The sequence below is a fragment of the Dermacentor variabilis genome, chromosome 7 (genome assembly GCF_050947875.1).
Source record: "Dermacentor variabilis isolate Ectoservices chromosome 7, ASM5094787v1, whole genome shotgun sequence".
Lineage (NCBI taxonomy): Eukaryota > Metazoa > Arthropoda > Arachnida > Ixodida > Ixodidae > Dermacentor > Dermacentor variabilis.
This window is the reverse complement of record NC_134574.1, coordinates 91,295,891-91,308,058: the sequence shown is the minus strand read 5'-3', so window position 1 is coordinate 91,308,058 and position 12,168 is coordinate 91,295,891. Positions and strand designations below refer to the sequence as shown.

The 12,168-nt window shown below is 48.2% G+C and overlaps 1 protein-coding gene across 1 annotated transcript in view; it reads right to left on the bottom strand.

Annotated features, from left to right (window-relative positions):
• The window catches only part of LOC142586933 (uncharacterized), an 81,146-nt gene that overhangs the window by 49,842 nt on the left and 19,136 nt on the right, over nucleotides 1-12,168 (bottom strand). Inside the window, exon 4 of the mRNA XM_075697808.1 lies at nucleotides 11,352-11,428. Within this exon, the coding sequence (XP_075553923.1) occupies nucleotides 11,352-11,428 (77 nt within the window). The remainder of the gene's footprint in view (nucleotides 1-11,351; nucleotides 11,429-12,168) is intronic.

Sequence of the window (12,168 nt, the reverse complement as noted above, 5' to 3'; positions counted from 1 at the left end):
GAAATGCGAAAACACCCGTGTGCTTAGATTTAGGTGCACGTTAAAGAACCCCAGGTGGTCAAAATTTCCGGAGTCCTCCACTACGGCGTGCCTCATAATCAGAAAGTGGTTTTGGCACGTAAAACCCCAAATATTAAAAAAAATTAAGGCGTGGTGACTACGAGGGCTCTCCGGCTGCATCGCTTTATCTTCCGACAGCGTTATTGGCTTCGACTTCAGGTCGATGATTGCGCCGTGTTGGTTCAGGAAGTCCATACGGAGAATGACGTCTCGTGAACACTGTTGGAGGATAACGAAGGTAGCAGGGTAAGTCCTGTCATGAATGGTTATTCTTGCCGTGTAGATTCCAGTCGGCGTGATGAGGTGTCCTCCAGCGGTCCGAATTTGAGGGCCTTCCCATGCAGTTTAATCTTTCTTCAACTGCGCGGCGATGGGTCCACTCATGACGGAGTAATCGGCTCCTGTGTCCACTAAAGCGGTGACTGCGTGGCCGTCAAGAAGCACGTCGAGGTCGGTGGTTCTTTGTCTGGCATTGCAATTAGGTCTTGGCGTCGGATCACGGCTGCGTCGTGTTGAACTCAAGCTGGAACGTCGCGTCGTCTTTAGTCGGTGTAGTCTTGGCTTCCTGACTTCATCGGGACGGCGGCGTGTCGTTATTATGTCGTCGAGATGGTCTCTTCGTCGTCTTCGTCGGCGGCGGAGGATCTTCGTCAGTTAGACGAACAGCAACCGCACCTCCATCGGTTGCTGCTTTTAGTTTTCCGGATAAGGGCTCGCAGAGCGGCCCCGGGCTGGGCCGGTGTATGGTCGGCGCTGCGGCGACAGGTAGCGGCCTGGTGACGGCGAGCGGGACGGTCGTCGAGGGCTCCACTGAGTAGCGGCGAGGTAGTCGGCGATGTCACGAGGGCGTTCACCTTCCCGAGGGCGCGGTGCATCGACGGCGAACCCTCGCAATCCCAGGTCGCGGTATGGGCATCGGCGATACACATGGCCGGCTTCGCCGCAGTGGTAGCAGAGCGGGCAGTGGTCGGGGGCTCGCCAAATGTCCGTTTTCCTCGCGTAGCTGCGCTGGGCGACGGGTGGGCGTGCTGGCGGCGGCGGACGACGGAATTGCGGCGTTACAGGGCCCTGGCGTTGTCGAGGAGGGGACCTCGACGGCGGGCGACGGCGGCGTAGGCTAACGCTTCCGGCTGAGGTTGTGGTGATCGTGGTTGCACCTCAGGGACCCCAAGCGATCGCTGAACCTCTTTGACAATTTCAGCGATTGGAACCACTTGGGACTGCGTCCTTGGGTAGAACTTCTGCAGCTCCTCCCGTACGACCGCTCTGATAGTCTCGCGTAGATCGTCGGTAGCCAGTGATTGAACCCCGGCGTAGTTTGTAGAGTTCGTGCGGCGATCGAATTGCCGGTTTCGGATCTCGAGTGTCTTCTCAATGTTCGTCGCCTCACGAAGAAACTCTTCGACGGTCTTCGGTGGGCTTCGTACCATTCCGGCGAAAAGTTCCTCCTTTACACCACGCATCAGTAGGCGGACTTTCTTCTCCTCAGCCATATCCGGGTCCGCGTGGCGGAACAAACGGCTCATTTCTTCCGTAAAGATGGGAACATTCTCGTTTGGTAGCTGCACTCGGGCGTCCAGCATAGCTTCGGCCCTTTCCTTGCGCACGACGCTTGTAAAAGTGCGCAGGAAGCCGCTACGGAACAGGTCCCACGTTGTCAAGGTTGACTCCCTGTTCTGAAACCACGTTCTGGCGGTGTCTTCTAAGGCGAAGTAGACATGGCGCAGCTTGTCGTCGGAGTCCCAGTTGTTGAATGTCGCGATTCGTTCGTAGGTCTCCAGCCATGATTCCGGGTCTTCAGTCGCTGCTCCATGGAAGGTTGGTGTGTCCCGAGGTTGTTGTAGGATAACGGGGGACGTTGGGGCAGCCATTGGGGTTGTCTTGACCACGATCTTCTTTGTCGTCTCAGAAGTCCGTGCTCTGGGGGCAGTCCTTGCAATCTGCGGCTAGCACGCTGGTCTTGGGCGATGTTGGTTCTGTCCTCGGGCTTCGGGCTTGGATCGAGGATTTGCGGGGGCGTTCGGTACATGAATGCACAAGCACCTCCACCAGATGGCACGTGGTCGAGACGTCAAAGAACACAGTAGCAATACTGTGAAAGGCAAAAACTAGCTTTTATTCGGCGAACCTGTGCCCACAAAAACAGGCTACACTTATAGCACAATGATAGCGGCGAACACGGTCGGCGATCTTCGGAAATCTGATCAGCGGGTCAAGTGCGTCGGCTTTTATACAGCAGTCGTCGAATGTTCCAGACTAATCGTTCGAACCCACGTGCCTTCCACAAAGTTCTACACCATTCGCGTCACGCGATGAAACCAGATAACACAAGGTTCGGCGACTACACACAGCCGAGTAGAAGCATCGATAACTTTCCAGAAACTTAGGATACATGCAGGCGCGACCCGCGCTGTGCGATTACATTTGTTAGGCGGCGAAACGTGGTCGCCCGATAAAGATAAGTACACGTGTCAATATTTCACGTAGTTGACAGAACATGTCTTTGCTGTTATAGGGGCTGTACAAGTAATTTTCAGCTATTGAGTAACCGACCTGCAATATATAAAATTTACGTCCTTATGATCGAAAGCATTTCCGCACCCGTATAAAAACAAAACTCCCTATCGAATTTTCTAGGAGAGGGTACAGGGCAAATCTTTCACGAAATGGGCATCATACTGCAAGACAGGATGAAAAAGGGTATTTGTATACTTTCTCCAAGAATGAATCAATTCCATTTTTTTATACTTTCGCGGTGCTCCCTTTACCATAACCCTGTTATCTCTCAATACAAAATTAGCTTCTCCTTCTCTTCCACAAGTACATGGGTATACATGTATATAATCATGTAAACGCTGTTTTAGCGTGTATTAATACGGTGAATGACCGCCAATTACCCACACTAATGAAATTGTCCGGCGCATTGCAAACAAGACTTCCATTTTTATGGACATGGAATTTGCTGCCATACTTAGTTCATACAGAATTCTGGACCTTCACAAAACATTACATAATTGTTTTAGTCATTCTCTACAAATTCTGAAATTATCCACTAACTTCAAGCTTTGTAGACAGAGAAGCTACATTTCTGCCATTCTCTACACATGCAAACACGATGACGCATTCGGTTGTCTAAGGCCACCGCCAGTATAACGCTTACATAGCCACTGTATCACTCCTGCGTAAAGGTTGTTTGCCTGGCTTTAGTAATTCTTTCAAAGGAACACACAACCCACGCACCCACTTTACTCGTTGCCCTGAAGTCACTTCTAAAATAGGCTACGCTATCTTGACATGTGTTCTTGGCCGATTTATTTCTGCCACAACTCAAAAAAATTAAACTGTTCTTAGCTCGTTGTTCTCCGAAGTCAGCCTAAACCTGCCGTCCGCAGTGGTGGGTTAATCTCGGAGATTGTGAAGTCTGCAGTTCTCAAGGGAACGTGCTGTTGGGTAAATGCCACCGCGCATGTCGTCATGTCACTGCCGATGTGCCATTGTCAACACACACATTCGTGATCTCGCCGTCATGCGATCGTAGTTACACAGTCGTCGTCTCGCCACGTCACGTTATTATCGTGATGTAGTTATCGCCATGCAATTCTCGCGATATATTCGTCGTGATGTCATCGTGACCATAGCCATTCTCTTCATGCAGTCGTCGCCACACTGTCTTCTTCACGCCATCGTCTTCATACACAAGTCGTCATTACATTGTCATCGACCTATCGTCGTTCCATCGAAGTAATTTCTTCATCATTCCATTGTATTTATGCTTTCGTAACTCAATCATGAATATAACACTGTTTTTGTGTCATCCCCACATGCCGTCGTCGTCATACATTTATTCTCATACCGTCGCCGTGTCATCGTAATGGTTGCAATGTTTTCCTACCAGGTTCGTCATCCGACTCTCTTCAAACCATCGTCGTCATCGCGCAGTCATCATTCTGTTGTCGTAACGCCGTCATTGCCATATCACCTTCGTTCTTCAGTCGCAATCGTGCCGTTGTCATTCAATCGGGAATGTGATGCCGTTGTCTTACCATCCTTATCATGCTGTCGTTGCCAGGCATTCGTTATCATACTAATGTTGTGGTGTTAGTTTGGTGGCTCCATCGTCGTAATTCCACCTTAGTCTAAGAAGATGAAGAACAAAACTTTATTCGTAGAAAGAACTTCGTTGCCCCTAAAACGGGGTAACGCCGTGTGGTCGGGCCCCTATTCCAAGGCACCGCTGGCCCTCGCCATCCTTTCTGCCCTGCGGACGAGCCTGAGCTGATCCCCGAGGGCGGAGCTGGATAGCAATGCCTCCCACCTCGCTCTCGTGTTAATATCTTGTTCTTCTGTGTGAGCTGTGCACTCCCATGTGATGTGGCAGAGCGTTGGTGTGCTCCCACACCACGGGCATATGTCCTTGTATGCCGTTGGGTAGTATATGTGCAATTTATGTAGGTGTATGTATGTGTCTGTTTGGAGCCTGCGTAACGTCGCTGAATCCACGGCTGAAAGGTTCCTATGCGGGGCTGGGTAGAGCCTTGTGATTTCCCTGTAGCGTTGCAAGACCGCTTTATAACTTAGATCCATGGGTGTCGGGTCCTCCACCATGTTGCCATGGGCAGCTCGGCAATTAGTAAAACCTCGAGCCGCCTCATCTGCATGGAGGTTCCCAGTAACACCCTCGTGTCCCGGTGCCCATGTTATCGTTTGGGTATACCTGACGTCAAGGTCTCTGTTGATTTCGGTAAGTATCCGGCGTACCCTCGCGCCGATCTGTCCCCTCTGATAGTTCCTACATGCGGCCTGAGAATCTGTGACTATTGTTAGTGGAACATTGCGCTCTATACCTTCTCGTATAGCTAAGGCGATGGCTATCTCTTCGGCTTCTAAAATGGTTGCTCGGGAAACCGAAGCACAGGCCGTGATTTTCCCTTTACGGTTTACGACAACTGCCACCATGTTCTTTGCGTTGGCCCGATATGGTGAAGCATCCGTAAATCGTGCAGTGTCCAAGTATTTTGTTGTTTTGTCTATGTACTCTGCTCTAGCTTTTCTCCTTCCTGCGTATAATGTCGGATCCATGTTTTGTGGTATTGGTGATACCCCATACAAAGCTCTAATCTGGCAGGGTAGACCTTTGGCGTTTTGGTATATTTGTATGCATTCTCCAAGGCCGACTCTTAGAAGAAGAGCTCTGCCGGCTGTCGTTCGCGCCAATCGACTCCTCTGCGCTATGAGTTGGGCCTCAGCCAGCTCATGAAATGTATTGTGGAGGTCGAGGGCTAGAAGCTTCTCGTTTGAAGTGTTGCGTGGCAACCTCAGGGCTGTCTTATATGCCATCCTTATTATTGTATCAGCCTTTTCTTCTTCCTCCCTGTTCATGGTATGGTAAGGTAGGGAGTACATTAGTCTGCTGATGACCAGGCTTTTCACCAGTCTGAGGGTGTCTTGTTCCCCCATTCCTGTCCGATTATGAGCCACACGGGCTATCATCCTGTTAATTTGTTGCGTTGTTTTTCTGATCGTGTTTAAAGTGTGTACACATCTGACATTAGATTGCAGCCACATCCCCAACACTCTTACTATTGACCTCTCAGGAATAATTTTCCCGTCCAGCCTGATCTCGAGTTTGAGTCTCGGGTCAGTTCTTTGTTTTTTGGTTTTTGTGAGGCGAATGAGTTCTGACTTCTCCGCAGAGCACTGGAGTCCTCTTTGTTGCCTATAGTTTTCTATTATATTGGCTGCCCGTTGGAGCTTTTCCTCCTTCTCTCCCAAGTTGCCCTTGGTTATCCATATCGTTATATCATCCGCGTATAGAGAATGGCGGACGTCGGGGATTTCTTGGAGTTCTTTAGCTAGTCAAATCATGGCTATGTTGAAGAGTGTAGGCGAAATCACCGCACCCTGTGGCGTTCCTTTGTTGGGAGGATGGATGACTTCAGATTCATCGTTTCCTACTTTTATAACTGCTGTTCTCTGGTTGATAAAGCTTCGGATGTACTGGTACGTCCTTTGACCGCAGCTGGTCTCTGCAAGTCCATCCAGTATCCCTTTGTGACTTACATTGTCGAAGGCCCCTTTTATGTCGACAGCCATGACAATGTGTTCTCCGGCCTTGGGGACGTTCGTTAATACTTCCTCCTTTAAAAGCCGGAGTATGTCCTGTGTGGACAGATGTGGTCTGAAGCCAAACATGGTATCAGGCATTAAGTTGTTTTCTTCAAGATGACGTTGGAGTCTAGTGTTTACTAATCTTTCGAACACCTTTTCTAGACATGAGGTAAGAGAGATGGGCCTAAGGTTGTCCAAAGTAAATTTCTTCCCTGTTTTTGGAATCATGATTATCACAGCGTGTTTCCATTGCTGTGGTATCGTTCCTTTGACCCAATGGTCATTTATAAAGTTCGTAAGGGCTGTTATGGCTTCACCATTCATGTTTCTAATCATGGCATTTGATATTTGGTCCGCCCTTGCCGCTGTGTTCCGTTTTGTACTGGCGATTGCTGCTTAACTTCTGCCACCGTGAAGAGTTCATCCATTTCTGGGTTTGGGTGTTCGATGTAATCAGCTTGGTATGGGGGTATCGGGGCTTTGTTACCGAAGCATTTTCTATGGACTGCCTGTAGGAGTTCTTCTTTTGTGCCTGGGTACGAGTGTAGCAATCTCTCCAAGTTCTTTTGTCCTTCGCATCTGGTTTTGAGCGGGTCAATCATTCCTCTGAGGATGTTCTACGCTTTTGCCGTCCCTAGGGTTCAATTAAGTGATCAGCAGAAGCGTTCTCAGTTGGCTGTTGTAAGTTGATTAGCATATTCCTCGACCTTCTGGGTTATTTCTTTGATTTTCATTTTGAGTTTGCGGTTGCATTTCTGTCGCTTCCATCTTTTGGTCAGGCTTCGTCTTGCATCCCACAGATGCAATAGGTGAGGGTCCACTTCAGGTGTTTTGTCTGTATTGGTGATGGTTTTGGTATGTTTCTGCTTTATATTTCGTATGCATTCGCACCAATCATCTAAATCATTTATGTCCGTGGTATGTTCTTTAAGCGATTCTCTGTACGCCCGCCAGTCTGTTATTTTAGCTGTACCTATTTGTTTGCGGATTTGAGCTGTGCGGATTGTGGTGCTTATAATGCAATGGTCACTTCCTAGATTTTCGAGGGTGTTGCACCACTCCGCATTTGGACAATTTTTGGTTATTGTTAAGTCCGGACTTGGGTCTGCGGAGATACTATTCCCTGTTCTTGTTGGCATTGCAGGGTCTGTTAGAAGTGTCATGCCGAGTGCTTCTATTTGTCCCATGATATTTTTACCTTTATTGTTTTGGGTTGGATACCCCCAGCTTGAGTGCCTGGCATTAAAATACCCAACTATCACTAGAGGTCTCTACCTTCGCCATTTTTGCTGCCTCTTGAAATAGTTTGTCGAACGTTGCTCTTTCTGACTCGGCGGGCTGTAGACATTAATTATGAAGGCACTCTTTCCTCTGGTGCCTTTATATGTGATTTCTGTTATTATATGCGGAATGTCCGTTCCTTCTATGGATTTGTGACATATTGCCGTTACTTTCTTGTCCGCCAATGTTGCGACCTTCCACTTTTCACCTTCGGCATTGAAGGTTTCGTATCCCTGTAATTTTGGGTTTGTTCCGGCTTCTTACAATGCAATGATAGCTGGTGGTCTTTTTTGTGTCATCACCAGCTGCGACAGTTGTCCCATTTTACGGCGGAACCCGCCGCAGTTCAACTGCCATATTTCGCACTCTTCGGAAGCGTGCTTTTGATGTTCAGGCATTATGTGTCGCCTGGGTCATGGCCGACAAGCCTGGCCTGTTGTATACTTTCTCTGCTTTTTCTCTTATGCTGCTGCCTGTGGCATGTTTTCTCAATGCTTTCATAAATTCTATTTGTTGTGCCTGGATTTTCTTCTCCAGAGCTTATAGTTTTCGATCTACCTGAATCATCACCTGCTCTATGATTGTGGGTATAACTTCTTTTATGGTTTCTGTCAATATCGACAAGGTAATTACGGTGTCGCCTTCTAAATTCGGTAGTTTTTGTCATTTCTGTCCTGTCTGGACTGGTTTAGGCTCTCGTTGTAGTTGCTGCATTTGTTGCTTTTTCAATTGCCTATTTTCTCTTTGTAGGTCTCCTATTCGCACTCGCATTAGCTCTAGTTCGCGTTCTAGGCGTGTGAGTTGTGTTGTTTGGTGTGGGTGTTGGGAGGCGATTGCTGCCCAGCTCACCTTGTTTTTGCCTTCCTTGTTCACCGTCTTCTTGCTCTTCTGCTGTTGTTTTGTTGTTTGGCCCCTCTCTTGGCCACTGTCCCTGGAGTTGGAGCGGTCTCGGGAGCTGGACCTGGATCTGGATCTGGATCTGGACCTGGATCGGGAACTGGATCGGGACCTGGAACGGGCCCCCTCTGGTGATACAGAGTCCTCACGGTCCGTGCTGAACCAGCGTCTCTTGAGGATTCCGTTGGCTTGTGGTCGGCGTAGACGTTGCGACAGTGGTGGCCTGCGCCTTTGGGGGACCCGTTTGAGTTTCTTGGTGCACTCCGATGCCGCCGTGGGATGAGCCCCCCCGCACAGGGCACACTCTGGATCACAGGTGTGGTCCTCAGGAGGGTCCCTTAGCCAACAATTGCTGCACGCCTTTGCCGTGGGCGTTGGACAAACGTCCGTCCTATGTCCCTTGCTTTTACACAGTTTGCAGTATTGTCTCGTGGGCTGATAAGGCACACATGGCATTTCGCCACCGTAATAGTAGACGAAGCGTGGCACTATCGGTCCATCGAACGTTATCACTGCGGTTTCTGACTTGCCGAGCATCCGGGCTTGGACGATTGTCACTCCTTGAGTGCGCACTCGGAGATGACTTAAAAGTTGGTTTTCTGGGGTTTCGCGTTCCAGTCCGTGTACCACTCCTTTAAGGTACCCTTCAGGGGTGGTTATGTAGGTGTTCATCGGATGTTTAGTGCATTGAGCTCCAGCATTTTAATCTTCACGATCTTCTCCGCCACTTGTTCGTTCGGGGTACTTACAATGATTATGTTTGACCCGTTGCGGAGGCGAAGCAGAAATTTATCGCTCCTGCAGTTCTCCGGGTCGCCGCTTGCACGTTCTATCGCTCGCGCAACTTCGTAGATTTTAAGTTCTTTTACAACTAGCCCTGGCTTGGGACGCATGATAATTTTCATGTCATTTCTGGGCAGCGGCGCCGCGCGCGTTCGCCGTCGGGCTCTTATAGACGCTACGCCGCGTTTAGCTCGCTCTCCTGCAGGCGCCCTGGCAATGTAGCTGCTGTTGCCCTCACCATCGCCTCGAGCTCCGCTGTCATCAGTGGCTGCTCGCAATTGTTTTCTTAAACCTTTCCGTTCTCGCAAAGATAGTGCAAGTTGCCACTGACCGTTCTTGGCTTCGTCGTCTTCCCCTGCTGTGTCTTTCTCCTCGTTTTTGTCGGCGTCGCTGGTTGATTCCCCCTGTGTCACCTCGTCAGGCGAGAGGAAGTCCTCTTCAGCGTCGGCCGCAGATCCTGCTTAGGTTTCGATGGCTTGGTCATCCGTGTCCATGGTGTCCTGGGCTTGTTCCGGGTCGTCGTCCGTTGGAAGTTGGGCCGTGGCGGCGCTACGCTTGGGCCGGGAGCTGACTGCCGGGGGTCCGCGCTCCGCTACGCCGTTAGGCTTAGCGTGGCGGGCCGGCATGCTCGGGCGGTGGTCTTATCTTCTTGGAAGAAACCGGGTCCACTTGTCAAAAAAGGGGGTATCAGCGTGTTCCTGGTGTCTTCCTACACAAATCCTGCTAATTCCGTGGTGGTCACATGATTTTAACCACTACTAGGCAAGATTATTGAGAGAGCCGATGCGAACACGTCTGTACTCCTCGGCGCCACCTGGCGTTCAGCGACCTTAGTCTAACTTTAGTCATATCGCCGTCATACAGTGATATTCTTGTGATCATCATCATGTCGTCGTTATACAAGTCTCGTCGTTCCATCGACGTCATTCCTATATTTTTACTTTGTAATTGTGCTCATTGTAATCATCGTTGTCATTCCAGCTTCGTAATCTGACTCTCGTCATACCATCGTCGTCATACCACATTATCCCTCCATCGACATTCGTCATTCGTCATTCCGTCGTAGTTATGCTGGCGTGAGATATATATATATATATATATATATATATATATATATATATATATATATATATATATATATATATATATATATATAGATAGATAATTTATTTCAAAGAAGGCAGAGGCCGGCCTGAGCTTACGTGCCCTAGCCGTAATTCCGTGGTGAATATGACGCCATTGTAATGACAATTCTGTCGCGCCTTTTTTGTCATACCATTGTCGTGACGCCATCGTGACCAATGAAGTGGTCATTCCAGCTTCATCATCCGACGCTGTTCGTACCATAGTCGTCACGCCGTGGTCGTCGCCATGATACAGTGATTGTCATACAGTTGACGTTACACCATTGTCATCATTCACTCGCTATATTTTTGTCCTCGTGGCACCGCCTTCACGCAGTCGTTATTATACTATAATCATAATTTCGGAATCGTCATCGCATGACGTTGTTGTCGAGAGCCTTCGATTGCGCCAGTGTACGCATAGAAAGACAAATAGTCCTCAAGCATCGGAGAGGAGTGTAGAAGTTTAAACTAGAATGCTTTAAAAATATCCTAAACATTTTTATCTAATGAAGGAAGCAGGGGCTTAGGAGCGCCAAGAAATTTGGCGAGCTCGAGATCGGTAGCGAAAACGCGTAGGGGCCCCCACAGCCCCTAATGCCTAAACATTCGCATTACGCACTCGTAACTGTCCTGTGAGCTTGTATTTTCAGGAAAATGTACTCTAGGAGGGACTAATGTAACATACAACTCCGCCCATGTAAACCAATAAAAAGCAGTTGCTGTGCTAAAACAATGCCTCCATTCTGCAGGTAAGAAAATTGGGCCCAGCCACGTGTCTGGTACACATATTTACAAGCATACCGGGCAATCATTCAAATACCTAATGCAGGAGATTATCTACCAGTGTCAGACAAACAATCAACGCAGCAGTATCACATTGACTTTTGGCACCCTTCGATATGCAGCACATCTTTACTGCTACAGTGAAATTACTAATCTCTAGAATTACCAACGCTATACTAACCAGTTTATTTTTATTTAGGAACCGCCAAATGCAACAACAACATACAACTATGTCATTGTTGTTCCCGTTATTGTCTATATCATGTCGTTCCAATCATGCGAAGATACGGCTCAATGGTTTAATTCACTCACCTTTCTGATGGCTACAGAGGCATCCACTGTTTTAGGTCTCCAAGTTTTATGGTCGGGTAGTAACGTAGAGGTACTACCTAAAATACAAACAGGCTGACGTAAAAGTTCGGCGACTGTAGAATGCGGGAAAAGATTTACTTTCTTCTCTAGGAATGTTGTACTGCAATATTGTTAAGTAGGCATGAGGAAGAATTAAAAAGTGTGAAAGATGCTTATTCTTCGCCTTTATGAATGGAACACCATAGCATTCAGAGATCCCTGACTGCTTCTCACTCTTCCCGGCAACTCCAGCCTATGTAATCGCTTAACAGAATTATGTTTTCTCGTATATTCAAACTACAATACAACGCTATGATGTCTGTAGGTAGTGTGTGTGTCGTACTTTGCGAATTTTCTGACGCATTTTACTTTCAGAAATTAAATTACTTTTGTAACGCCTCTGCGCAACGCCAAGGGCCTGCGGGGATTATGATGCGTGGTTCAGCATGCGTTTCCTCATCAGCGAATCATCGCCGACGCCGACACGCTGAATTTTCGGTCACATGGAGCACCTAAACGAGTATTTTCCCACACCTTGTAAGCAAAAACAGAACTTCGAGCACGCACTGAAAACACACACTCCTTTTGACTAGCCTATTCAATACCTTAATCGACTTAATATATGTTCCTTGCCACAAAATAATGTGAACGACATGTGCTCCTATTGATCAAGAATGAAGCATATACGCACTTTTTGTTTAGAATGCAGCGTGATGGAAAGAAATGGTAATAGGAAACATTTATTTATTATATTACACACAACCCAGGGATGAGATAA